Source organism: Mangifera indica, unplaced genomic scaffold (assembly GCF_011075055.1).
Source record: "Mangifera indica cultivar Alphonso unplaced genomic scaffold, CATAS_Mindica_2.1 Un_0002, whole genome shotgun sequence".
In the NCBI taxonomy this organism is placed as follows: domain Eukaryota; kingdom Viridiplantae; phylum Streptophyta; class Magnoliopsida; order Sapindales; family Anacardiaceae; genus Mangifera; species Mangifera indica.
In genome coordinates this window covers 948,451-973,152 of record NW_025401094.1, presented here as the reverse complement: position 1 = coordinate 973,152, position 24,702 = coordinate 948,451, and the positions used below count along the sequence as shown (strand labels likewise).

The 24,702-nt window shown below is 31.9% G+C and overlaps 2 protein-coding genes across 13 annotated transcripts in view; both read left to right on the top strand.

Moving 5' to 3' along the window:
• The window catches only part of LOC123205163, a 99,354-nt gene that overhangs the window by 22,243 nt on the left and 52,409 nt on the right, over positions 1-24,702 (top strand). The gene's annotated exons all lie outside the window — the stretch shown is intronic.
• On the top strand, positions 7,224-18,726 carry LOC123205165. Of its 8 annotated transcripts, none has more exons than XM_044622070.1 (12): positions 7,224-8,318; positions 8,919-9,243; positions 9,632-10,986; positions 11,240-11,701; positions 12,132-12,857; positions 12,998-13,462; positions 13,942-14,625; positions 14,877-15,663; positions 16,098-16,159; positions 16,342-16,810; positions 17,785-18,568; positions 18,651-18,726. In XM_044622070.1, the coding sequence occupies exons 1-9, from the start codon at positions 7,668-7,670 to the stop codon at positions 16,127-16,129; spliced, it is 5,487 nt and encodes a 1,828-aa protein (XP_044478005.1). In that variant the 5' UTR covers positions 7,224-7,667; the 3' UTR covers positions 16,130-16,159; positions 16,342-16,810; positions 17,785-18,568; positions 18,651-18,726. The 8 variants fall into 8 exon arrangements, with proteins under 8 accessions (XP_044478005.1, XP_044478004.1, XP_044478007.1 ...); XM_044622069.1 differs by having other exon boundaries at positions 16,342-16,396; positions 16,702-16,810; positions 17,785-18,708; XM_044622072.1 differs by having other exon boundaries at positions 17,785-17,908; positions 18,062-18,708.

Below are 24,702 nucleotides of genomic sequence, written 5' to 3'. Positions count from 1 at the left end.
GACAATAATCTCGTTTGCTTAATTACCATAAATTCAAATCATTTTTGTCATCTCAAATATATAGGATTAAAACTAATCGAACGTGCATGTTAATATTTGTTAATGTTTTTTACTTCACAAATGAGATTGCCAAGTTGTTCTTGTATCTATTTGACATGGCAGCAAAGTTGGTAACAAATGACTTTCAATACACTGGGAGCAAATCAAAAGTTGAAATTCATATCGTTTTTGTGATTTCAGAAACTTTCATTAAGGATTTATGTAATGACGTTATAGTTTTAAAACATGATATACTTCAAATATTGTTTGAAAATATGATTTTCGTGTTTTATTGGTAGATTGTTGCAAGATTGTGAGAAAGGTTGTATTCAATTTAGGAAAGGTCTATCAAGGATCATAAAGTACAAATATATTGAATTGAATGGCTCCTGAATATATTTTTCTGGTTATAAATTTGGTACGAATGATATTGTACTTCAAATTGAGCAATTATATTTTGATAGTGTATTGGCATGGAAATAAGATGTCAATTGGCCCCCAAATTGCAGGAAGACCACACTTTTAAAGGCTCTCTCAGAAACTCCTGACAAATCTCAAAAATGTTTCAGAATTTCTTTTTAACTCACCATCATTTTGAATACATTTGGAATGTTACCAACTTGAGTATCAGTCATATAAATGAATCTATAACTAAATATCTAACTTGCATAAACAAGATAGAATCATAAAAGAAAAGCTCAAAGCATCATAAGTACACATCTTTGATAGGTTTCCTAATTTTGTAGTATTTGATTATACCTCTCCTATTACTGTTCTGTTGTATTCAGCTGTACAAACCAAAGGTTTCTCTCCTCTAAATTACAGAGAGAATTTAGTTTAATTTTTTAGATTACCTTGCAACTTTCCAGAAGGATCAAGTCTATTTGTCGTCATATGTTTATTTGCTTTTAGCTTGATGCAAGATATAACATTTTATGTTAGTTTTATTTCCTAATTTACTCTGTTTTGCTTCTGTTTTCTTCAGCTAACTTGCTTCTCTATGGTGTGCTATCATAGTCTAATTACATAACGTACTCAGTTTTGCTTTTGTTTTCTTCAAAGGTAACAGGGGAAAAGTTTTCTTCAATGGTTACCGGTTGGATGAGTTTGTTCATAGAAAACGTCATCTTATATATGCCAAGAAGATCTGCATTTTTTGTTTTTGCCTGTGAAGATATGATGAGATGTAGTCGTAGATACTTACATGAAGGTATCTTCAGCATATTTGATGTCTTACATGTGAAATATCCATGGCAATTTCTACCTTCAAATAGATCATGTTTTAAAGGTATTTCTCTTGTAAAAGCATGAGAGCTGCGATTTGAGATTGATCTTAATCCATTGAGGGTACTCAATGGCTGCATACTACGAGCTGTTTCTTTGGTGAAACTTTCAAATATAGTTGAATTACCATGTAAATATAGTTTTCTTGTATGTTTCCTTCTCAACAATAGGTGTTGATAAGTACCCAAACATAAGTTGTTCTTGTTTGAATAGGTTAGTTCAACAATCAAATTGTTTTGAGAGAGCCTCTAATGCAAAGATCTTTCAATGAAAATGTTCTTTTTGAATTATTCTTTCAAATAAATCTGGTTATCTTGGTTAGTATCATAGATTAAATGCCAGTATTGTGCTCTTACCTATTAGCTAGAGTTTTTGATATGACTTCTAGATCACAATGCTATTGAACACAATATTGTGCCAAGTGATCCAAGCGTTTTGAGTTTAAATCCCTTTTCTGTAGTGTTAAATCATAATAAGTTGTGAGGGAGGAAAAGAAGCATAAGATATATCGGTTTTACAAGTGAAAGCAGGAAAGGTAAGTATTCCATATCCAGGAAAGCTAGTCACTTACCTCACTGAAAAGAATAGTCAGTCATACAAATGAAGAATGACTCTAATTTACAAGTTTCAAAGTGGCTTCCCCCAGTTACTTCTAAATGCTATCGAATTTCAGTCAAAGTCCCAAAAATTAAGTTGAAGCTTTCTCTTTATTGCTATCTCTGGGTTTTTGAGTTCCTTAACATGATAAGATTATTTATTTATATTCAGTTAATTTGATGCAACTATGTTTGTGGAGCATTGATAAATGGGAGAAGCTGAAATCAAGATTCATACAAGCACCAGCTGTCTATCAATCCCCTTTGATCAGAGACACATCTATTGGCAATTCATGATAGCCAAATTTCTATTTATCGCAACAAGCTTGAATGTTCAAATTCAGTAAGTTTTACTTCCATCTCATCTAGTTGTAATGTGTCATCAGTTCACTCACTCTCTTTTAGTAAACTTACCATATGATAATTAATTTGTCCATGATCTCAATTTGATTAAAGTGTGTGTAAACGTAGCATCACAATAATGTAGGCTAATGAGAACCCGAATTACATGTTCTTGTTTGCATAAAAGATTAAGTTATGTAGCTTATTATCATCATTGTACTTATTCCACCGTGACCAACTAGAGTAAAACTTACTAGAATGCATTTCTATGGATAGTATGCTAGAAACCTTGTCCTAGTCCATGGCTTATTGCACTTTGATGGAAGTTTTATTGCTGGTACTGCAACATGTCTGGCAAATTTTACTGTGCTCTTATGCTACGATTTTATAACTTGTGGTGGCCTTCAAAAGATAACACTCCCTGCTCCCATTTCAAGTGTAATATATTCATATGATGGTTTACTGGTGTATGCTGGTTTTTGTGAAGGTGCTGTTGGAGTTTTTGATGCGGACATTTTAAGGCTCCGATGTAGAATAGCACCTTCTGCCTACATACCTTCCTTCACTGGGTAAGTGCATTATTCTATGTAAAAACCAGTTCAAAGGTTTCAAAAAATTTTCATTAATTTCCTCCTATCAAAATCTTGAAGCAGTAGAATTCGTCCAGACAATATATATTCTGCAGTAATAAAACCATATATATACACTTTTAGTATTTAAATGAATACATACATGAATATGTTATTATATGATTAGGTGATTTTGAATCAATGATAAAGTAACACCTAATTATATGATAACACATCTATGGGTACTTATTTGTGTACTAAAAGTGTGTATGCATAGCATTGCTCTTTCTGCAGCAGCAACAGCAGCAACACTACCACCTATCCTTTTGTTATAGCGGCTCATCCATCTGAGACTAATCAAATTGCTCTTGGCATGAGTGATGGAGCAGTCCATGTAGTTGAGCCTTCTGATACCGATTTGAAGTGGGGTGGCACACCCTCACTGGATCCCTCCCCTCTAATTTGTCAAATCCCTCTTCGACTGGTCAACTGTCAGAGCTCCCTCCCAGGTAACTGCCGCAGCATACAAGATGAGAAAGGTTCGACCACAAGGAGTATGGACACATTGAGCTGCACATTTTTTTGTTTTTGGGCTCTTAGCGTTGAACATCACTCTTTTCACTCTTTAACTTCCTCCAAATCACGGCCTGCTATATCTGTTGTAAATCGTTTTTCTCGTTGATTGTTTTGCTACACAAAATTCTAGGGAGAAATATTTTTTCAGAAACTGAGAACACAGCTCCAACAAGCTGATTGGTGACACTCTAGAAGGTTTTCCTTGTATGATGAAGTATACATTAATGGTTTTTGGAATGAAATTGGTCATTGTTGCCATGCCCGTGTGTTTATGTACTCAAAGCACCCTTTTCTTCTATTTCTTTTGGGCTGTTCCAGTATAAAGATGCTTACTTGCATTTCTCTTCCCAATAGGCTTCATGACTTTGTACAGTAGAAATTATATTCAAGACTGTTCATATTTTTCTATGGAGCATGAATTTTAATTTAGTTCTTATTCCTCAGAAAAATAGTTTTATTTGATTTATTTTACTCCATGGTTAGTTAAATTCTGGATGCATAAAATGGCTTTTTCTTGGAAATAGAACTGATAATCCTTCGTGATAAAAAGTGAAAATCTTGTTCATTTTCTAGTGGAAGCTTCAATGATGAATGATAGCAGCTTCGAGCCTTGACAAGTGTTCATTATGTAAAATTGCACTTCTCTTTCCAGCAGGCTGTTAGAGCTAAGGTTTATGTACGAAAGAGAAACAAAGCCGAGGCAACCAATTCAGCAACGGTAGGAATTACAAGTGTCAGGGGTCCAAGAGTAACAGCCGTAAAGCCACAAAAGGAGGAGCAAGCAACAGTGAACCACCTTCCAACTGTAGAAGCAGTAGGTCTCCAACTTTCAGAGGAATGGAGAAGGCACTGTGAGAAGAGAGTTGATATATCAGCCATAGGAAAGAAGGAAAAAGGTAAGCAGATATTGGCAGCATAGGAAGGAAGGGAGAGAACCAGCCTCTCTGATTGCTGGAGGAAGAATTGAATTGTGGAAGCTGATGTAATCGCCAAACTGCTGTATTTTTGTTAATTGTGTTGTTGTGATTGAATGTAGAAGTATCAGAAAGTTGCTGAGACATTTTGTAACCGTTTCATACATGAAATCAATACAAAGACTACTGTTCATTACACACAATTTGATTCAGTTATTTGCTTACAAACAAATTCCAAATACAACTACATCACTGCCATTGCCTCTGTATTCTGATCTGGGCTCTGTAGTCTGGGAGAGGATCTCCAGAAGGAAAGCTGCTGCTGCTGGCTCCAGGTGAGGCAACTTCAGGTTCCTATCATAGGCTTCTTGTTTTTGCAGGGTAGAATTTCTATTCTAGTCCCTTAGATTAATTTGATTTAGACAAAGGGTTAACTTAATCATATGTAGCAATGAATTTGATCCAAATCAAGCTCAAATAAGGGTTTGCTTGAGATAATGAGTTGAATTTTAATTCAAACTTGGTTTGATTTGTAAAATCGAGACTTCAACTCAGTTTGAACTTGGTATTAAACTGAATCCATATCAAATATCCCCAACCCCTAGGTCCTAGTTCCAGAATTAAAGATAGTTTGAATTCGGTTCGAATAAATTTGATTCAATTAAATTTATATCTTAATTTGTCACTTATTGATAAAATGATGTCGTTTTGAATTTTGTTTGATTTGTTGTTCCAAATTTTATATCTATGATTATGTTATTCAAATCTTATTATTAAGATTTTAGCAATATAGTACAAGAAAACATGTGTCTAATCTCTGAAGACTAATTGAGGTCTTTTATCTCTGCCGAATCCTTTATATTTGTAAAATTAAGTAACAAGGTTTCAACTATGTATACAATTGAGATACAAACAGTTTGTAGAGATTTACTTTTATTATAAGTCTTTAATAGGGTAAGATAATTATATTAAAGAGATAATCTCATTTTGATAGAAATGATTATTTTTTGATATAGCCATGAGATGTAAAAAGAAAGTACCTTCACATATTTAGCTATTATGTCATGCTTTTGCCATTGGTTCTAAACGACGTGACTCTTTTCGAAGACTTTGAGATGATCTGTGATAAATGACATGTTTAGTTATTGTTGACTTGATGATGTGTAGCGGACAGTCTTCTTTTGTCTAAGTTTTGTTAAGAAATTTTCCATGTAATATTTATAAATATTTACTAAATTCAAAATGGATAAATCTAAATATTTTCCCTTTAGAGAATGACTACAATCCTACCAATTGTGAAATAAAAAAAAATTTCTAATTGCAATAAACAACAATTTATATCAATAAATGTTGCATTATTAATATATAGAGATGTATTTTTGTTGCTTTAGAAATCTCATAGGGCTTTTATCATTCATTGAATTTGGCACTATGACAAGCACTTTTTATTGCTTTTCTTTATAATAGAGGGGACAATGGGCCGAGCTGTGCCGGATAAAAAATGATGAGGCTCAATGTGTCACAAGTTGTATTGTGCTATGCTAAAACCTAAACACCCACAACTTAGCCACGTCACAACAGGTTGTGCCTTTGTGGCGTTTTTGTGGGTAGATCTACAAAAAAATAAATTTTAGAACTTTTGTATATTGCATCGTGTTGACTCATAGGTCTTCTCATGAGACCACAACATGGTTTGTAAATTTGCGGATTGTGCCTAAAATTTGTAGGTCTTGCTACTTTTCAAAAGTAATTAAAATTAGATTTGATTCGAACCAAAATTGAACATGGGTTGATTCAAGTTTGATGCAAATCTATAATGGTCAACTTGAAAATGAATTCGTTTGAGTTAATGAAATATATCATTATAGATTAAAAGCTAGATAAATAAAATTATCAACGAGATAAATAAATTTGACAAATAGATGAATAATAATACTAATATGATGAGCAATATTAGATAAAGATTTCAATTAAACTCAAACTAAACACCTAATAAAATTTAGTTAGCTTGATCTAAATCTAACCATAAAAGCTATACAAAGCTTTGAGTTAAGATAAAACTTTTTGGTTTATGATATTTTTGTGATGTATCATTTTATATCGATCTGCTTTAGTAACAATCGATGGAATAGACTTAAAAAAGATTGTCAAAAAGCATAAAACTAAACTAATAATAATTTGAAAAACAAAGGGACAAAATTATAATATTTGAAATAGTTGGACTAACATGTAATAATCTGAAACCACAAGGAAGAAAAATTATATCTTAGTCTTTCTCCCGTTGAAAGTCCTTGAGGAGTGTCTTGTTAAAGTCTATTGTGGTTGAAAACGTATATCATCATAACTTACTTTTTAGTTGGAAGCCACACTTGATGCCCGAATATCTCTTTTAGAATTTAAATTTATCTCATCGATTTTCATGTAAATTAGAAGTGGAATTATTTAATATATAATATCATATCATTTTAATAATTATTTAAAATAACGTTAAACTAAGTGAAATTGTCCACAGTCCTGAGTCCACTCTTCAAATGACAAAGACCTTAATATCAACCCTATTCATGTTGTGAGTTTCCAGTGCAATGTCTCTTCATCTTCTTACAAAAGTAGGGAAGAGAGATGAAGATAAATGGGAATAAAATTTACTCTCCAAAATTAAAAAAAAAAGGTTAAAGAATTAATTCAAAATCCTTCTACACGACAAAATTTGTTATTTTACTTGAGATATTTTCATATTTTCAGTGGAGATATTTGAAGAGTAAAGTCTCTATTGTGGCTGGTTCCTAGAAGGTGCCTTTGTCTTTGTCAGATTAATTATCTATCTACTTCTCTTTTTCCACCACAAATTAATTAATGAGGTCAGCGATAATTTCCAGCATCAAATCAATTGAATTTGATAGAGCTTTCATTTCATGTTATTAAAGAATTGAGATGATAATCCATCATTTACAGTAACCTTAAAAGCAACTGATTCTTGTTCACTGCAATCTCTCTTTATCATCTTCAGAATTCTTCTCTTTCAATCATTCTGAAATACTTTCACTCACAAACCTCTCTGAAACAGCATCCATTGATTTCTTCTGTTTGCACCTTACTTGCCTTGTTACTTTCTCTCTTTCACTTTCTTTATTTCAGCTTTTTTTCCCCCTAATTTCTGTTTTCTTTTTTCTTGAAAAATTTTTCTGATTTCTTCCAAAAAAAAAACTTTTCGCGTTCGGTTATTTCTCAATTACCAGAAAAAAAAAATCCGTTTCTCTTGTTTATTTTTAATTTCGGCAGTTGTGCTTTAATTATTTTTATTTTCTTTACTTCTCTTCTGCTTTTGAAACCTGAAAAAAGTTTTAAAAATGGTTGATGTTGCTGGGAGTATTGGGAGGGTGGTGAGTCCTGTCCTCGAAGTTGGCAAACGGTTGGCTGCTCCGATTTGGCATCAATTTAAGTACTTGTACAACTACACTACCAATTTCAAAATTCTGGAAAAGGAAGTTGATAAGTTGAAGAACACAAGAGACGAAATTCAACGTAAGGTTACTGCAGCTGAAAGAAATGTGGAAGAGATCAAACATGATGTTAATGTGTGGCAGAAAGATGTGGAGAAGACGATTACTGTAGCAGGGCAGTTGATTCAAGAAAAAGCAAACAATCCACGATGTTTCAAAGGATTGTGCCCCAACTTCATCATTCACTACAAACAAAGCAAGAAAGCATTCAAATTAAAGTGGGATGATATCGATCCACTCTTCCAACAAGAAAAGGAATTCGATCGTGTTTCCTTTCCTGTTAATCCACCGGAGATATGGCTTACATCTAATGATGATTATTTGGCTTTTGAATCAAGAAACTCCATTGTGAAGAGTGTATGGGAAGCTCTAAATGATGAGAATGTGTACATGGTTGGCGTTTATGGGATGGGTGGTACTGGGAAGACCACTCTTGTGCAGGAAATCGGTAGGAAAGCTGAGAAGGATAAGCTCTTTGAAGAGATTGTTTTTGTAGAGGTAATTATTATATATGATTAATTTATTTGATGATATTAATTAGATGATAAATAAAATAAAATATTATTTTATTTAAATACAAATAATGGTATGTCATTATATAATTAGATAATTTTAAATTATAATTAAAAATTAAAAAAATATTCAATCAGATAGTAAATAATACATCATTATTTATATTTAAATTTATATAATTATTTATGTATATAATACTATTGGTAATTTATTATCTTATAAATTAAATAATATAAATTATTAAAATAATATTTAATTATTCCAACGCAAGCGCTTTGTACCAATTATAATTTGAAAGAAAAATGTATACATTTTTTCGTCTAGCACTAAAAAATGTGATTAGTCAATCATACATACATTTAAAAAAAAAGAAGACACGTGTATACAACAAAGACCATTGAAACTTGGATAATTTAGATAAATTTTTGGTTAGTAAATTATCAAAATTCAGAAAAGAGTAAGTCTTATTTACTCTCAATTTATTTGATGATATTAAGGAGGCATTCAATACAATATCGTTTATCTGTTAAGGTTTGCTTTTCTTTCTGGTTCTTATTGGGCGTATATTTCTTTTCTGTCCTGCAGGTAACAGAATCTCCTGATACAAAAAAGATTCAAATAGTGATTGCAGACAACTTGGGTCTAAAATTCGAAAACGAAAGTGAAATGACAAAGAAGATATATTTAAGAATGAAGGACAAGAATATTCTTCTAATTCTAGATAATATTTGGGAACCTTTAGAATTTGGCAAGACTATAGGAATTCCTTTCATAGCTGATCGTGGAAAAAATAAACTTCTGTTCACAACAAGAAACTTAGATGTGTTGGAGAAAATGGATTGCTCAAAAAATTTCAAGATGGGCATTTTAAATGAAGAAGAATCTTGGACCCTATTCACCAAAACAGCAGGTAATAAAGTTATAGAATTTCCACTTTTCCTTACATTGTTATAACTCATTAAAAACATAAAACTTGTATTATGGTTTGATGTGAATAAATAAAAAGTTCAAATAGTAACGGCAAAATCTGTATAATCATTCACGTAGAAAATACAGAGTAATTTAACAATCTGATAAATAGTATAATACACATGTTTTATTCTTTTCATTCAAAGAAACACTTCTTACAGTGCTTTGATGGTGCTACGGTAAATGCCGTTATTTTCAGTTTGGTTTCCAATTTCCCTGTTTTCTATGATAAGATAATAGCTTGCTAGGGTGAAAATAACAACAATTAGAACTGTCATGTTTTTGAATCAAAAGCATGTAAATACAAAATGCAATTAGTATAATTCTAGCTTCTTGTGCAGGTAATGCTTTTCAAAGATGTGAATTGAGTTCTTTACCAAATGATATTTGCAAGGAATGTGGTGGATTGCCTATTGTAATTTGTACAGTCGCAAAAGCATTAAAAAATAGGAGTCATCCATCTGATTGGAAAGTTGCCTTACAAGAATTGAGAGAGCCACCAAAAAAGTTCATAGGATTGCTAGAAAAGGAACACATGAAGATCGCGTTAAGTTATTATTATTTAAGAGATGATGAACTTAAGAAGACTTTTTTAATTTGTAGTCTAATGGAAAACAATGCTTCCATTTTAGACTTATTCAAACATGTTGTGTGTTTGGATATACTTGAAGGTGTTAACTTAACAATGGAAGATGCAAGGAATAGACTAGATAAATTGATTCGCGATCTCAAAGACACATCTTTGTTACTAGACGGGTTCAAAAGTGGACATTTTGCTATGCATGAGGTTGTTCGTGTTGTTGCTATAAAAATCGCATATGTGGATCACCATGTATTTACAATGGGAAATGATGTTGAACGAGAATGGAAGGATAGGGAAAAACTCAAGAAATGCACAAAAATCTCTTTACTTGGTAGAAGTAATATTATTAGTCAGCTTTGGCCAAACGATTTGGATTGTCCAAATCTTGAATATTTCTATATGTCAAACTCTTCTTTCGAAATCCCAGAAAACTTCTTCACTACGATGCAAAAGCTCAGAGTGTTGAATTTAGTCAAACTACAACAATCGTCACTGCCGTCATCAATTGATCTTTTGATAAATCTTCAAACATTGTGTTTAGACCATAGCAAAGTTGAAGATATTTCTGTTATTGGAAAGCTAAAGAAACTAAAAGTCCTTAGCTTGAATCATTCATGTATTATGGAGTTTCCTATAGAATTGGGTCAATTAACTCAACTAAGGTTTTTAGATTTAAGCAATTGCTGGAAATTGAAAATAATTGCTCCAAATGTGATATCACAATTCTCCCAATTGGAAGAATTTTATGTAAAGAGATGCCTTATTAAGTGGAACAATGAAGAACTAAAGGAGTTGATGCTCTTATCTAATCTCACCAGTTTGGAATTGGATATTAACGATAACAAGATGTTGCCTAAAGACTTCTTTTCTAGGGAGCTTAAAAGGTTCAACATATCAACAGGTGGTGGGTTTTTCCAATATCCAAAAATGGTCAACAAAGAGGAGCAGTGGTTGAGGATATTTAAATGGTTTTTCAATTCTACTGTCAAGTTAGAAGAATTATATGTGATCAAGAATGTTGAACTCTTAGGCTTAGCCGAATCTTCAGATTATGAGAATTATATTCATGAAATGCCAACAATGCCATTATTTAACAAGAAGGTATTGACTACAACCTCCAGTACTTCTCTAACATATATTCTTGTCTTTTTCTTATGCTTACATATTTTTTGTCAAATTGATACCATTTATTTATGTTTGATTCCATAGTTGATATTATTAGAGATAAAAGACAAAATACATTGTTAATATTAATTGCATGTCATTGATAAATCGATAAGAATCAATTATTTATATTTTGAATTACTTTATATGAGTTCATAAATATTGAAACAACAATTAACTTTTATTGCAGGTTATTTTCACCAATTTGATGGCTTTGGTATTGAACAATGTTAGTTTTGGAACGATTTGGGATAATCAACTTTCAACTTCTTCTTATCAAAATTTGACACAGATGATGTTAGAGGGGTGCAATAAGATAACATATGTGTTTCCATTTTCCATAACCAAAGGTCTCCAACAACTCCAATACCTTCAGATAAAATCTTGTGAGGTTTTAGAGAAGATCATTGGAGAAGAAGGAGAAAAAGTTGTTAATTCCATCTTTCCACAGTTAACTCAATTGAAGCTTATAAATTTACCAAAACTTATAGTTTTCTATCTTGGAATTCATGCTTTGGAATTGCCAACGTTAAAAAATCTCTGCATATACAATTGTCAAAAATTCACTTCGAGATATCCAGGCTTCCAAGATTATAATGAGGAGGGTGAAGTTCATATTTCAGACTTGAGATTCCTTTGCTTGGAGCATAAGGTATCAATCTCTTATCTTATTTATGGCCAAATGACTATTTCCCACTCAAAGTTTGATGAATCGACATATTTTCACCTTTTAAGTTTGACTACTTATATTTCTATCTTGGTAATTGGAATTTTAGAATATCTTTTTAATAGTATGATTTCCACTGTTATATACTTATATTACAAATTTGAGTTATTTTCTTATTATTTGTCTTCAATTTTGAATATTGTAATTTGAGTGAGACTCAAATTTCATCTTTCCTACATGGTCTACATTCCGTTAACTCCACTTTTTTTAACGTAATTTTCATAAATGGCTTTTAAGGTTATTTTAATATTGATTTTAAATTAAAAATAAATCAATAAAGGTAGCCATTAACTAAAATTTTGTGCTAAGAATATAATTAAAAAACTAATTGGATTTTGTTTTGATGGAATTGTAGATCAATCCCAATTTGGAGGTATTGGAATTAAGGAATGGTTTGAGCAATATATCTTGGAAGAGTCAATCTAAAGATCTTGAAATCTCTAAAGATAAGTTAGCAAGTATTCCAGTTGGACTACTTCAAATATTTAAAAGTATAAAAAAGCTCAAACTAGATTCCTGTGCATACAGAAAAATTAAGAGCCTATCTTATGTTCCAAATCTTGAAGTTCTACATGTAGAGTTTTGCCATGAATTGTTGAGTCTACTGCCATCCTCAACTTCTTTTCAGAATCTTAAAGTTCTCACAGTAAGTAATTGCAATGGATTAGTTAACTTAACAACACTTTCAACAATTAAAAGCTTAGTGCAGTTGAGAGAATTGAGCATATCAGACTGTCGAATGTTGATTGAAATAGTAGAAAAAGAGGGAGATGCAACATCAAGTAGTGAAATTGTTTTTAACAATTTGAAGAAGTTGTCATTTAAACGGTTAGAAAGTCTCACATGCTTCTCCTCAGGGAATTACTTTTTCAGTTTCTCATTATTTGAAGAGTTTATCATAGAAGAATGTCCCAACATGAAAACTTTCTCTCAAGGAAGCTTATGCACACCAAAGTTACTCAAAATCAATTATGGTCGAAGGTGGAATCATACTAATAATCAGTGGGAGAAAATGGAAGTAGAGATTGAGGGGAATGATCTTAATAAAGCCATACAAAGATCATACAAAAAGCAAAACCAGGTATTCATTCAATTAATTTAGTCTGCACGTTTTGTTAGTTAAGAAGAAAGACAAATAACTATTATTTGTTACATTTTTCTAGTCCATTAGAAGCAAATGATTATTCTTTATATTATAATAATAATTAACTTTTATTGCAGGACATCTCCCTTGATCTGAAGTTGTTGACATTGAAAGATGATAATTCTATGGAGATTTGCTACAACCAACATCCAACTTCCTTCTATCAAAATTTTACACACTTGATCTTTTGGAAATGTGAGAGCATAAAATATGCGTTTCCATCTTCCATTGCCAAAAGCCTCCACCAACTCCAACAACTCAAGATACAAAACTGTAAGGTTTTAGAGGAGATTGTTGCAAAAGAAGAAGCAAATGCAATTGTCAAGTTTATCTTTCCTAATGTAACCTTATTGAAGCTTGAAGATCTACCAGAACTTGCTGCTTTCTATCCTGAAGTGCATACTTCAGAATGGCCAAAGTTGAAAGAGTTGGTAGTGAGAAATTGTGACAAATTCACTTCAAAATATCTAAGCTTCAGAGAGAATAATGAGGAGAGCGAACTTAATATTTTGGATCCGAAATCTATTTTCTTGGAGTATGAGGTATGGACTTTTTATTTCATTTCATCTTGAAAAAGAAAAATAAGTTTCTACATATTTATTACATTTATTCAAATTTTAATTATTGAAGGTTACAGTGTGTATTTATAGCTGATGCATGATATATGAATTAAGGAAATTGTTATTAAATAATTATAATGTCATATGATATATGATTATGATTTCAGATTTACTCATGGAATTACATATTTGATAACATTTTCTTTCTAAATTTATTTTGATTTTAGTTGTGAACATGTATATCCAGTTGTTGAATTCTACTAAGTTTTGCTTGTTACACTACCAAAAGAATCCCAGCTGCCCAAAAAAGGAACCATCCACCATGGAACAACAAAGTTTATACCAACAAAAATTTAATCACTTGCACAAATGATTTTAAGTATTGATTTATTCGGTATTTATTTGGTATTTGCACAAATGGTTAAGATTTTCATAAATTAACAGTTTGGATGTATTTGTAGATCAATTCTAATTTGGAGGTATTTGAATTGGAGGATGGTGTGAGAAAGATTAGCTGGCAGAGTCAAACTAAAACTCTTAATATCTACTATGATGACTCAACAAATATTCCACTTGGACTCCTCCAAAGATTTTACAATTTGAAAGAGCTCCAACTATCTGATAGTCAATACAAAGAAATTATTAGCATTTCTGATCTTCCAAACCTTGAAGCTCTACATGTAAGTTTCTGTAATAGATTGATGAGTCTATTGTCATCCTCGGCTTCTTTCCAGAATCTTAAAGTTCTCATACTATTTAAGTGTCGAGGGCTGATAATGAAGTTAATAACACCTGCAATGGCAAGGAGCTTGGTGCAGTTGAGAGAAATGGTCATAAAATCTTGTGGAATGCTAACTGAAATAGTAGAAAACGAGGGAGATGCAACAACTGAAATTGTTTTTAACAATTTGAACAAGTTGTTACTTAAACAGTTAGAAAATCTTACATGCTTTTGTTCTGGGAAATACTCTTTCAATTTTCCATCATTGGAAGAGTTAATTATAAAAGGATGCCCCAATATGAAGATTTTCTCTAAAGGGATCTTAAGCACACCGAAGTTACACAAAATTCTTTATGAGATAGAGGAGGTAGAGATTGGGAGGACTGACTTGAATGCAAGTATACAACAAGCACATAAAGAAAAGGTTTGTTTTCAAAATGATTAGTTTAAATATGTAATCCAATTTTTAAGAATATTTTATTTTCAGCATTAATTATAATAAATTGTGTTATAAACAATACTGACCTTGATATCGTATAAAAAAGAATTAGCTTGTGCATATGCTGAGCATTATTGTTGAACTAGTAGCCACCAAACACTTTCACACCTATATTTATAAAATTATTATATGTTAATATAATAATTTTAATTTGATTTGTATTATTTTTTCTTCAGGTTGACTCCTTTTCGAAGGAATTGACGTTATGTGGCAAAGATATCATGTCAATTTCACAAGGAGAGTTACAAGAGAACTTTGGCAAAGTATTAACTCTTCAATTAATTAAGGATGAATATGCATATATTCCAATTCATATTCTTACAAAGTTTACCAGCCTTGAAGAACTCATATTGAAAGTGAATTCATATGAAGAGATATTTTCATGTGGAGAAGGTGAGGAATATGTTGGAGCATTAGCAAAATTAAAAGTTCTAAAATTGCAAGGACTTTTTAATTTGAAATGCATTTGGAAACAAGAATTTCATTTCAAATCAATTCTTCATAATCTTCAATGTTTATGGGTACAATATTGTCACAATTTGATGACTTTACTACCATCATCATCTTTTGAAAATCTAAAGTCTCTAATGGTATGGCACTGCAATGGTATGCAAAACTTAATGACATCCTCAACAGTCAAAAGTCTAGTGTGTTTGGAAAGCTTGTCAATAGAAGAATGTGGAATGATGGTAGAAGTATTAGCAAATAAGGAAGATATGGAGAAAGGTGAAATTGTTTTTGAGAAATTGAAGGAGTTGTCCTTGTTTAATTTAGAAAGTCTCACGTGCTTCTTTTCTGGGAATTACACCTTAAAATTCCAATTCTTGGAATCATTACATGTCAGGAAATGCTCCAAGATGAAAACTTTCTCTAGAGAAGGCTTAAACATGCCAAGGTTAGAGTGGGTGAATTGGGAAAATTGTTCTACTGACCTTAATTTGGTCACACAACAATTACAAGATGGTATGTTTTCATTTATTTATTAATATACATTTTTATATACCTTTTGTTGTCCTTTATTGAATTAATACCAGTCAATCCTCAATGCTTATTATTTATTTCATCTTTAATTAAAATCCTGTAAGTATGTGCAGAGAAGCAATCGTTAAAGTTAAAACTGATTGAGTAAATGTGTTTTTCAAGTATTGAGGTGATTTTTGGGGAAATTCCTCATCTTCTTGTTGAACTAATATATTTTGATCATTTTAAAGACTAAAAGTAGCAATCATTCTCTACAGTTATTTTTTTTTTAAATTATTGAGGTGATTGTTGAGGAAATTCCTCGTCTTCTTGTCGAACTAATATATTTTGATCATTTTAGGGACTAAAAGTAGCATTCATTCTCTACAGTTTTTTTTTTTTCAATTAAGTTTATGTATTGTTCTCTATCATTACAGATTGCTCAAAGTTATGGGAAAGATTCCCATAGTTCCCATGGTAGCAACTGCAAAATCACATGGTAAGTGTGTGGGATTAGTATAAATTTCCTCTTACATTTCCTCAAAATTCAATTGATTAAGAATTAAACATGATGTTAATTAAATCTTAGGGACAATATTTACTTTGTCAGGATAAAATTAAAATGATATAATTATATGAAGAACTATAGTGATATTATCCAATCTTATGAATTTATTGCAGAGTTAGGTGTCTCCAATGGCTAACAGCCATGATTCTGTCCTTAGCACTGACTCCTGTAAGTTTTCTCTAGTATTCAGCTTCCTGGGTCAATTCACAGTCAATTTTGAACTAACCATATACACCATGCGCATTCTGTGGCCTATGTTCTCTGTAATCTTATCAAAATCATTGATGGTCTGTCCACTGGGCTGCCAGAAATCCAGGTCATTATTGTCATTGGCAAAGATTCAATTTCTCTTATAAGTTGATGGAGATCAATTTAAATGTCTAGTAATTTTATGTCCAGTTGGATCTGAGTTTCTGTAGTGCTTCTGTTTTCTTCAACGGTTGAATCTGCTGTGCTTCTGTTTTCATCAACAGTTGACAGGGGAAGTTTTGATTTCATTGCTTAGAATGTACTCTTCTGATTTCTTCATGAGCTACACATCCAATGGGACACAGGAAAAGCTGAAGCTTTACATATTCTCAAGTAAGCTATGTAATAACTCTACCAAGAGAATTTGTGTGCCGGATTTATCAATCATGGAGTTCATTATTTTCTATATCTTTGGACACCTTCTTTCCATTTTTCTCCTTTCTGTTGTTCAACTAATTCATAATATTATTTGTTAAACACAATCTTATTCATAATTTCATATTAACGTATATGAGTTTCTTTCATACAGTCTGTTTTTTTTTTTTTTTTATAAATTTTAGCACTGTTATTTTGTTTTACAAGTACTTTTCAGATATCAAAACAATGCTCATTCTCTACAGATTCTGCTTTTACTTTCATTGTGTTATTCTCTTTGATTACAAATTGGATTCTGTGAAAAATTCCAGTTGGGCTAAGTACACAACCTTCAAAATGAAGCCTCTTTACAGTTTGTCTTTGTTAATGCTCTTGCTGAAAGATTAGTTTTTTATGGTGGTCTATGAAAAGAATGTGCTTAATTGTAGTACTGTTGTTATAGTTGTTCTGGGTTCCAAGCAAGCTTGTAAATTTACTGATTTTGCTTACTGAAAGCTCAGTTCCTTTTTTCATATTGTGATCTCATGAAGTTTGTGCTCACCGTTGAACAAATGTACTTCACTTTTGGAACAAATCTACCTGATTAAATTATTCATAAGCCAATTGAAGTACTTATGTTGTAATTATTTTGGCTTGCAAGAAAGTTTGTAACTTTAATAATATTCTTACCGGAACCTCAGTCTTTGATACATCGAGTCATTGGTTTGCCTTTTGATGTTTAAACTCAGCATTTAGTTGAGCAAATGTACTTTACTTTAATTAGTCTGATTAATTGAAGTACTTATAAGTTAGTATCAATTTTCTTTTTCTTTTTAGTTTTTCTTTAGTTTTCATTGCTAATAAGCAAGATCGATAATGTCATATGTTTTCTGTTTCTAAGTGTGAATAGATTGTTTGCCTCGTGTTTAACTGTTAAAGGTTTATCTTTGTAGAGTTGGTGTGGAATTGCCTACTGTAGAGATAAGATGTAAGAATTTGAGACTGGAAGTTGATTGTGACATTGCTCACAGAATGCCCTTCCCAACTCTATGGTTCATTTTCTGTTAAGCCTGGAAGGTAATATGAAAGATTTATGTTATGATTGTTTGATTCCCTAATTTACTCAGTTTTGCTCCGGTTTTCTTCGGCTAATTTACTTCTCTATGGTGTGCTATCATAGTTTGATTTCCTAATATACTCAGTTTTGCTTCTGTTTTCTTAAGGTAACAGGGGAAAAGTTTTCTTCAATGGTTACCAGTTGGATGAGTTTGTTCCCAGAAAACATCAGCTTATATATGCCAAAAAGATCTGCATTTTGCAGAAATGAATGAGGGAAACATGTGATTTTTCTACCTGATATCTTGGTGTTGGAAACCAAGGAAGTAGGCTTCTTTAAATTTAATTCAATGAAGTTTTAGTCATAGCCACCTTATTAATTCCCGTGAATATTTGATATGTACAGAGCTTTTTTTTTCTGCCTGTGTGGATATGATGATGGAAGTCAGTAAAAGAGAATAGCCAGGGATTGTTCCGGATGTAGACATAGATACTTTTGATTCTGTTTTCTTCAACAGATGATGGGAAGTTTTTCAAATACGCCTACAAGCTAGACGAATTTGCACCCCAGATAAAAATCATCACCTTAAACAAGCCAAGACGTTCTGCATATAGCGGAAAAGGCTACTGAGGGAACACTAGATTTTTCTGCCCGATGTCTTGGTGATGGAGAATGAGGAGGTAGGGAAGTTTTAGTTGTAGCTACTATATCAATTTTCACAAAGTAATTAAGAATTATCTCTGTTTCGATTTTATGATGGAGGTCAGTAAAAGAGAGAAGGCAGGAATTGTTCTGAATCCAGACGTAGATGCTTATCTTTAACATGTTTTCTAGTTTCAATCTGATTTCTTTTTGATGAAGCTGTAACCATACTTTCTTTGGCTGATTTTTATCTGTGCAAATGTTTTAAGTTTACATATCTCAGTTCTGTTTTTGGCTTCCCATGTCCTTGCAGTTGATATCTGCACTGAAACAATGGTGAGAGATGACATAAGAAGAGGCCATCTCTGGTTGTCAACCAAGGAGACGACTACAGTTATTTTTTGGCTCAAGGGTTTAAAGTTTTACCGAAATATGAAATATGCAAGGGCCTGGAATATTTGAAACATGTTAAGCAATTTCTTGTTACAAATTGTTATCGTTGCAACGATCACAATGAAGCAAACTCAGATTGTATACTGATGTTCTTCAGGCAACTTACTCCCTGGGTGCTCTGTTCTTTGGATGGATGAAGCAATTAATTATGTTTTGTGCTAGAGCTGACAATTTTCTACACGTCTCATTAATCTGAAATAACAAAAATATAATCCAATGACACAAACTGTCATGTCTATTTTGTGCCAACACATTGCTTTCTATTATTTGAATAAGGAGTCTACATTCAGTTACAGTCTGCTTGTGTAAAAAACTATAAATTTTTGGAGATGTTAGGAGCCTCAAGGCTAAGCTCCGAGATCCTTTGAGATTCATTAATGTTGAGGGACCACCTTGTCCTTCGAATTAACTAATCAGATTCGTTACCTGTTTCTCTATTGCTTCTGCTTTTACTCTGAATAATCTGTTGTCTTTTATGCTACAGATTGTTCAGAGTCCTGTTCTAGTTTTCAGGGCGCACTTGATCGTGAGAATGTTAAAGGGGACTAATGGCATGCTTCAATATGCTTGAGTTGTGGTTGCCACAAACTATTTTAAGCTTCTTGAATTCTGTTAGTCAGACTTGAATTTTAACTCCTTAGTTGTAATAAGTATTATCCTTTTACTTAAATCTTCTCAATAATTAACACACAAACTAAAATTCAATTCTTTAGTAACTCTATCATATTATCCCACACTAAAATGTTGTATTGCATTTGCATCCATCAATTATCGTTTTATATTTAAATTTTTGTTCTCTGAGAAGAGATGACAACTTGACTCTAAAAATAATCTCCAACTTGTCCCATATGAGGAGAATATTATCCGACATAGACAAGGGATGAGGATAAAAACAATCGTAAAGGGGAGTGGTGTGATAAATATATTTCTTGACCCGCCATGTGTCTAACCTGAAGCTGTTTATAAAGTATAATTTATGAAATATTCATTACAATTTTAATTATTTAAACTAATATCATTACTATGATAGTAGTTAAGCAGAGGGAACTAGAAGGGACTGGGGTGGAGGAAGAATTATTTCCTTTGAATAAGGGATGAGGATTCCCCATAGGAGGGATGAGAATGTGTCCCACCCCATGGGAATGAAGAGCGCCATCCCCACCCCTCCCCTTAGCATTGTCATCTCTAACTCTATCTCATAATGTATCAATAGAAATGAAAATTTTTCAATGTTGTTAAAGTTTGGAATGGGATATATTAGCTAGAAAATATTTTGATTCACCGTCACTATTTATAGCAATATATTTTTCTTATTTATCAAATTGAAGATTTATAACCGAGATCTGTATGTGTATAAGTACAATTATAATTAGTAGGCCAAATGACCAAATACCCACTCTCAGTGTCTTTTGTTCACTTTTTTAACTAAATTATTAATTTACCCTCATAAATTAATATACGTTTAAATTAAAAATCTATACTTTGTTTAATTGACTATACAAAATTTCTTCTCATATTAAAATTGAAATTTAATCAATGTAATTAAGATTAAATTACCAATTTATCAACATAATTAAGTTAATTATGAGGAGCAATTATATCTCCATCAAGTATGCATCTATACACCATCACCTTCATCTTCCTATGAACATATCCTCTATCTAGTATTTATGCGCTTGATTAAATTCATCTACAAGACTTTCGTTAATCCAACAGTTTATATCCCATTCATGGTTTGCTGAAATGTTAGATATTTCTTTCCACTGGAACCATAGAAGAAGCGAAGGAAGCCTCATGCAACAGGGGTCCTATTCCCTCCACATGAGCTACTTTGTGGCTTCACTTCTTCAATCATCCACAAATAAGTGTAGGCTATGCATTTGCCCAGTTTCTGATTGAGTTAGAAGGGAGAGTTTCATAACCTTTGTATTAAAGTTTTCTGTTTTTTTTCAATCTTGATCCGCCCATGTTTGTTGGAGGGTAAACCGGGACCTACAAACACCGCATGACAGAGTTTTGAACCTACATCTTTACTTTGGAAATTTTAATGTCCTAACAATTTTGTTAACCTTAAAGTTCTTTCTGCTTTAGGCCAAAACATTTATTTCTCAGCTACCTGGTCGGTATCAAAAATCAGATTTATTGCCCAGCTACCTTTTTCAGAAAACATTTTTTTTTAATTATAAAATAGTTTAAAAGAGAAAAGGCCTATCCACATGACTATAGTTGCGATCTCTAAGCGGGATTTTCCTTCATAGTACTGTGTTTCTCCTTCATCTTTTTGCAAAAAGCCGCTCTTTGACTAGGTTCGGGTCGCCTGCCTGGGTTGAAGTGCTTCATCCCAAACAAAACCCAAAAAAAAAATAATAATAAATTAAGAAAAAGGAGGCTCAATCCTTAAGCGAAGAGAAGCCTTTGACACAAAGCTCATCATTGGCGGCGACTATATCAAGGATTTGCGGTAGAGCACGGGACCATTCTCGTGCTCAGGTAACACCGTGAGTATTTCGGAACTTTGCATGAGGGATTGGAAACGATTGTGAGTGTTGACGGTGGAGAAGGCGGTCGTTGGTGTAGCAGCGACTGTGTTGGTGCTGGTGGCTTGGAAACGATTATGATCTAAAAAATATCAAGGATTTGCGGTAGAGCACGGGACCATTCTCGTGCTCAGGTAACACCGTGAGTATTTCGGAACTTTGCATGAGGGATTGGAAACGATTGTGAGTGTTGACGGTGGAGAAGGCGGTCGTTGGTGTAGCAGCGACTGTGTTGGTGCTGGTGGCTTGGAAACGATTATGATCTAAAAAATATTGTCTTCTTTTAGCTCATCATCAATGTCCTCAGATACGACTGAGGTAGAGGAGCAGATGCCAAGGAATTGATCGGAGGAGGGAGATCAGTGGTTGTATAGTAATTAAATATACAGATGACATATTATCATATAATTGAATGTTATTTTATCTTTAATTAAAAATCATTCAATCACATTGCAATATTCATTTGTGTACCTAAATTGTATAGTAATAGTGTATATGCATAATTTTATTGATTAATTAATTAAAATGTTATTTTATTATATTTGAAAAGGGTAAATTAGTCATTTATTTTGAAATTTAACATAAGGCACTAACAAAAATAGATGATAGGTGAATATTTGAATTTTTGAAACTTTTGGATGAACATTTGCCAATGCATCAAAACCCTAGGTGGAAAATAGTCTTTTCGCCTATTAATTTTAATCTAACAATTACATTCAAAATTATTTCAACATGATTTGGTTGTAAACAAGAGCAAAAAATAAATATAATTTTGAAACAAATTATCTATAGCCTCAGTCTAATATAATATTATTCATATATATCCATTGTATTCATCTAGTACAACTAGAATTGTTGAAAGTAAAAGTTAATTGAATGATAATAGAAGTATTAGTAAATGAGGAAGACATAGAAAAAGGTAAAATTGCTTTTGAGAAATTGGTGAACTTGTCGTTAAATGATTTAGAAAGTCTCATACTTTTACTTTAGGAAATACACCTTAAAATTCCCACTCTTGGAAAGATTATATGTGAGACATTGCTTGAAGATAAAAATCTCTAGAGGAGGCTTAAGCATGCCAAGGTTAAGAAGGATGAATTGGAAAGATTATTCAAGTGACCTTAATTCTATCACACAATAATTACAAAATGGTATGTATTTATTTTATAATATTTTATATATATATATATATATATATATATATATATATATATATAGAGAGAGAGAGAGAGAGAGAGTGTAGACTTCTTGGTTCTCTTTAATTGAATTACTATCAATCAATCCTCAGTGGTCTTTTGTATTGAATTAAAATCCTCTAAGTGAGTCAATTTTAAACTCTCAAGTATACATATGGAAGCTATAATACTAGGATTTATTTCTCCTTAAAGTTAACCTAAATTGAGTAAATGTTTTTTCAAATTGTGTGGTTAGGAAATTCTTCATCTTCTAGTTTATTTCTGTACAATTTTTGTTATTACTATTAATGTATTGTTCTCTATGGTTACAGATTGTTCAAAGTTATGGAAACAGTACCCATAATAGCAAACTGCAAAGTCATACAGTAAGCGTGTGATATTAGATGAGTTTATGTTCCTTTTTAAACATAATTCATCAGAAATTCAATTGATTAAATAAATTTTGCGTATATTTTTTAAGAAATTAGAAGATTATATATAATACTGATTGATAATTGAAGGACTAATTTGTATTTTGTCAGGACCATATTGAAATGATATAATCATATAAGGGACTATAGTGATATTATCCAATCATTTATACACACATACATATATATATTCATTCATTTGGTGATCTCAGGAATTTTCAGTCAGTATGCATATGAAGCTATGGTTTTAAAATGTGATTTGCTGAAGATGTTGTTTGAAAATGTGATTTTAGTGTCAGGATTATGAGAAAGGTAATATTCAGTTTAGGAGAATTCCAGCAAGGATTATAAGTTCCAAATACATTGAGTCTTGAAAAATGTTCAAATTGTCTAAGTAGAAGTAATGCTCAAATTGTGCGTTAAGGTTACATGATTGGAACTCCAGAGCTGGTGAGACTATTCATTTGATGATTGAATGATTTGGAAGGACTTTGTTTTAAGACTATTCAAATATTTGTGTATATGAAGACTTGCTGACATAATGATAAATACCCTAACTTACAAAAGTATTGTTTTATTTGGTTTTTAGTCAATTATGAGCCAAGCAGAGGAGACATTCAGGCTCGGACTCCATCTATGGTCAAAGCCTGTCCTTATCTTGGAGTCATATTCCTTTTTAAAGCCTTTTTCTTTTCTAGTTGGTCTTCATTCTGGTCAATGCTGCTTTGTAGTACAGAAAGCTAGAAATGACAATGCATGTTAGAGTGTGATCTTATGTATACTTGTACAATGTACAACTGTTTAAAGTTCTTTTCTTGGTTTGGGTTCTTCTTTGTTTGGTGCTTTGGACTGTAGAGGTAGTTAAACCCATTAACCCTTGAATAAAAGTATGTGTATAACTTTATGTATGAATAATAATATATTACTATATAATTAGATATTATTTTATTTCTAATTTAAAACTATCTAATCACATGATGATATATCATTGTTTGTGCACATAGTATTATTCTTAACCCTTAGATGACATTTGGTTGATGTAATGTTTTATTATCAAATATGAAAGATTTCTACAAATATAAATTACTTTGAAGATTACTAAATATAAACTATTATTATATTTGATAAAACTATATAAATAAAAATAATTATTATGTTTGGTTAGAATAAAATTGTAACAAAATCAATATTATCATTATAATTAGATAGATTATCAAGATAATATTCTTTTACCAAAAACAACACGCCCCTTATGGGTATATATCATTAAATTTTAAGGATCTTCGCTAAATTTGGAATTCTCTACTGTATGAATTTATGACTAGGTGAATTTGACCATGACTAGCAAAGCAGAGTTCTTGGTTATTAGAAAACTGCTAGTTTGTGAATTAACTACTGAGTGTGGTGGGGTCGAACATGTTTAAGGGTGGAAATGACATCGTTAGGATTTTGGATTATAGCCGGCAAGATAAAGCCAAGGGTAGTGGCAGAAGCCACTAACTAAACTTCATGAATCATGAAGTTTGCACATTTGCTGGGCTTTGTTTAATTACAAATGAAAAAACTAATGGTGCTT

Bases quoted from the DNA above. Each gene is read 5' to 3' on its own strand.
- LOC123205165 (XM_044622070.1), top strand. From the start codon at position 7,668: ATGGTTGATGTTGCTGGGAGTATTGGGAGGGTGGTGAGTCCTGTCCTC. The intron at 11,702-12,131 runs GTATCAATCTCT...ATGGAATTGTAG, and splicing joins TCCTTTGCTTGGAGCATAAG to ATCAATCCCAATTTGGAGGT. The intron at 15,664-16,097 runs GTATGTTTTCAT...CTATCATTACAG, and splicing joins CACACAACAATTACAAGATG to ATTGCTCAAAGTTATGGGAA.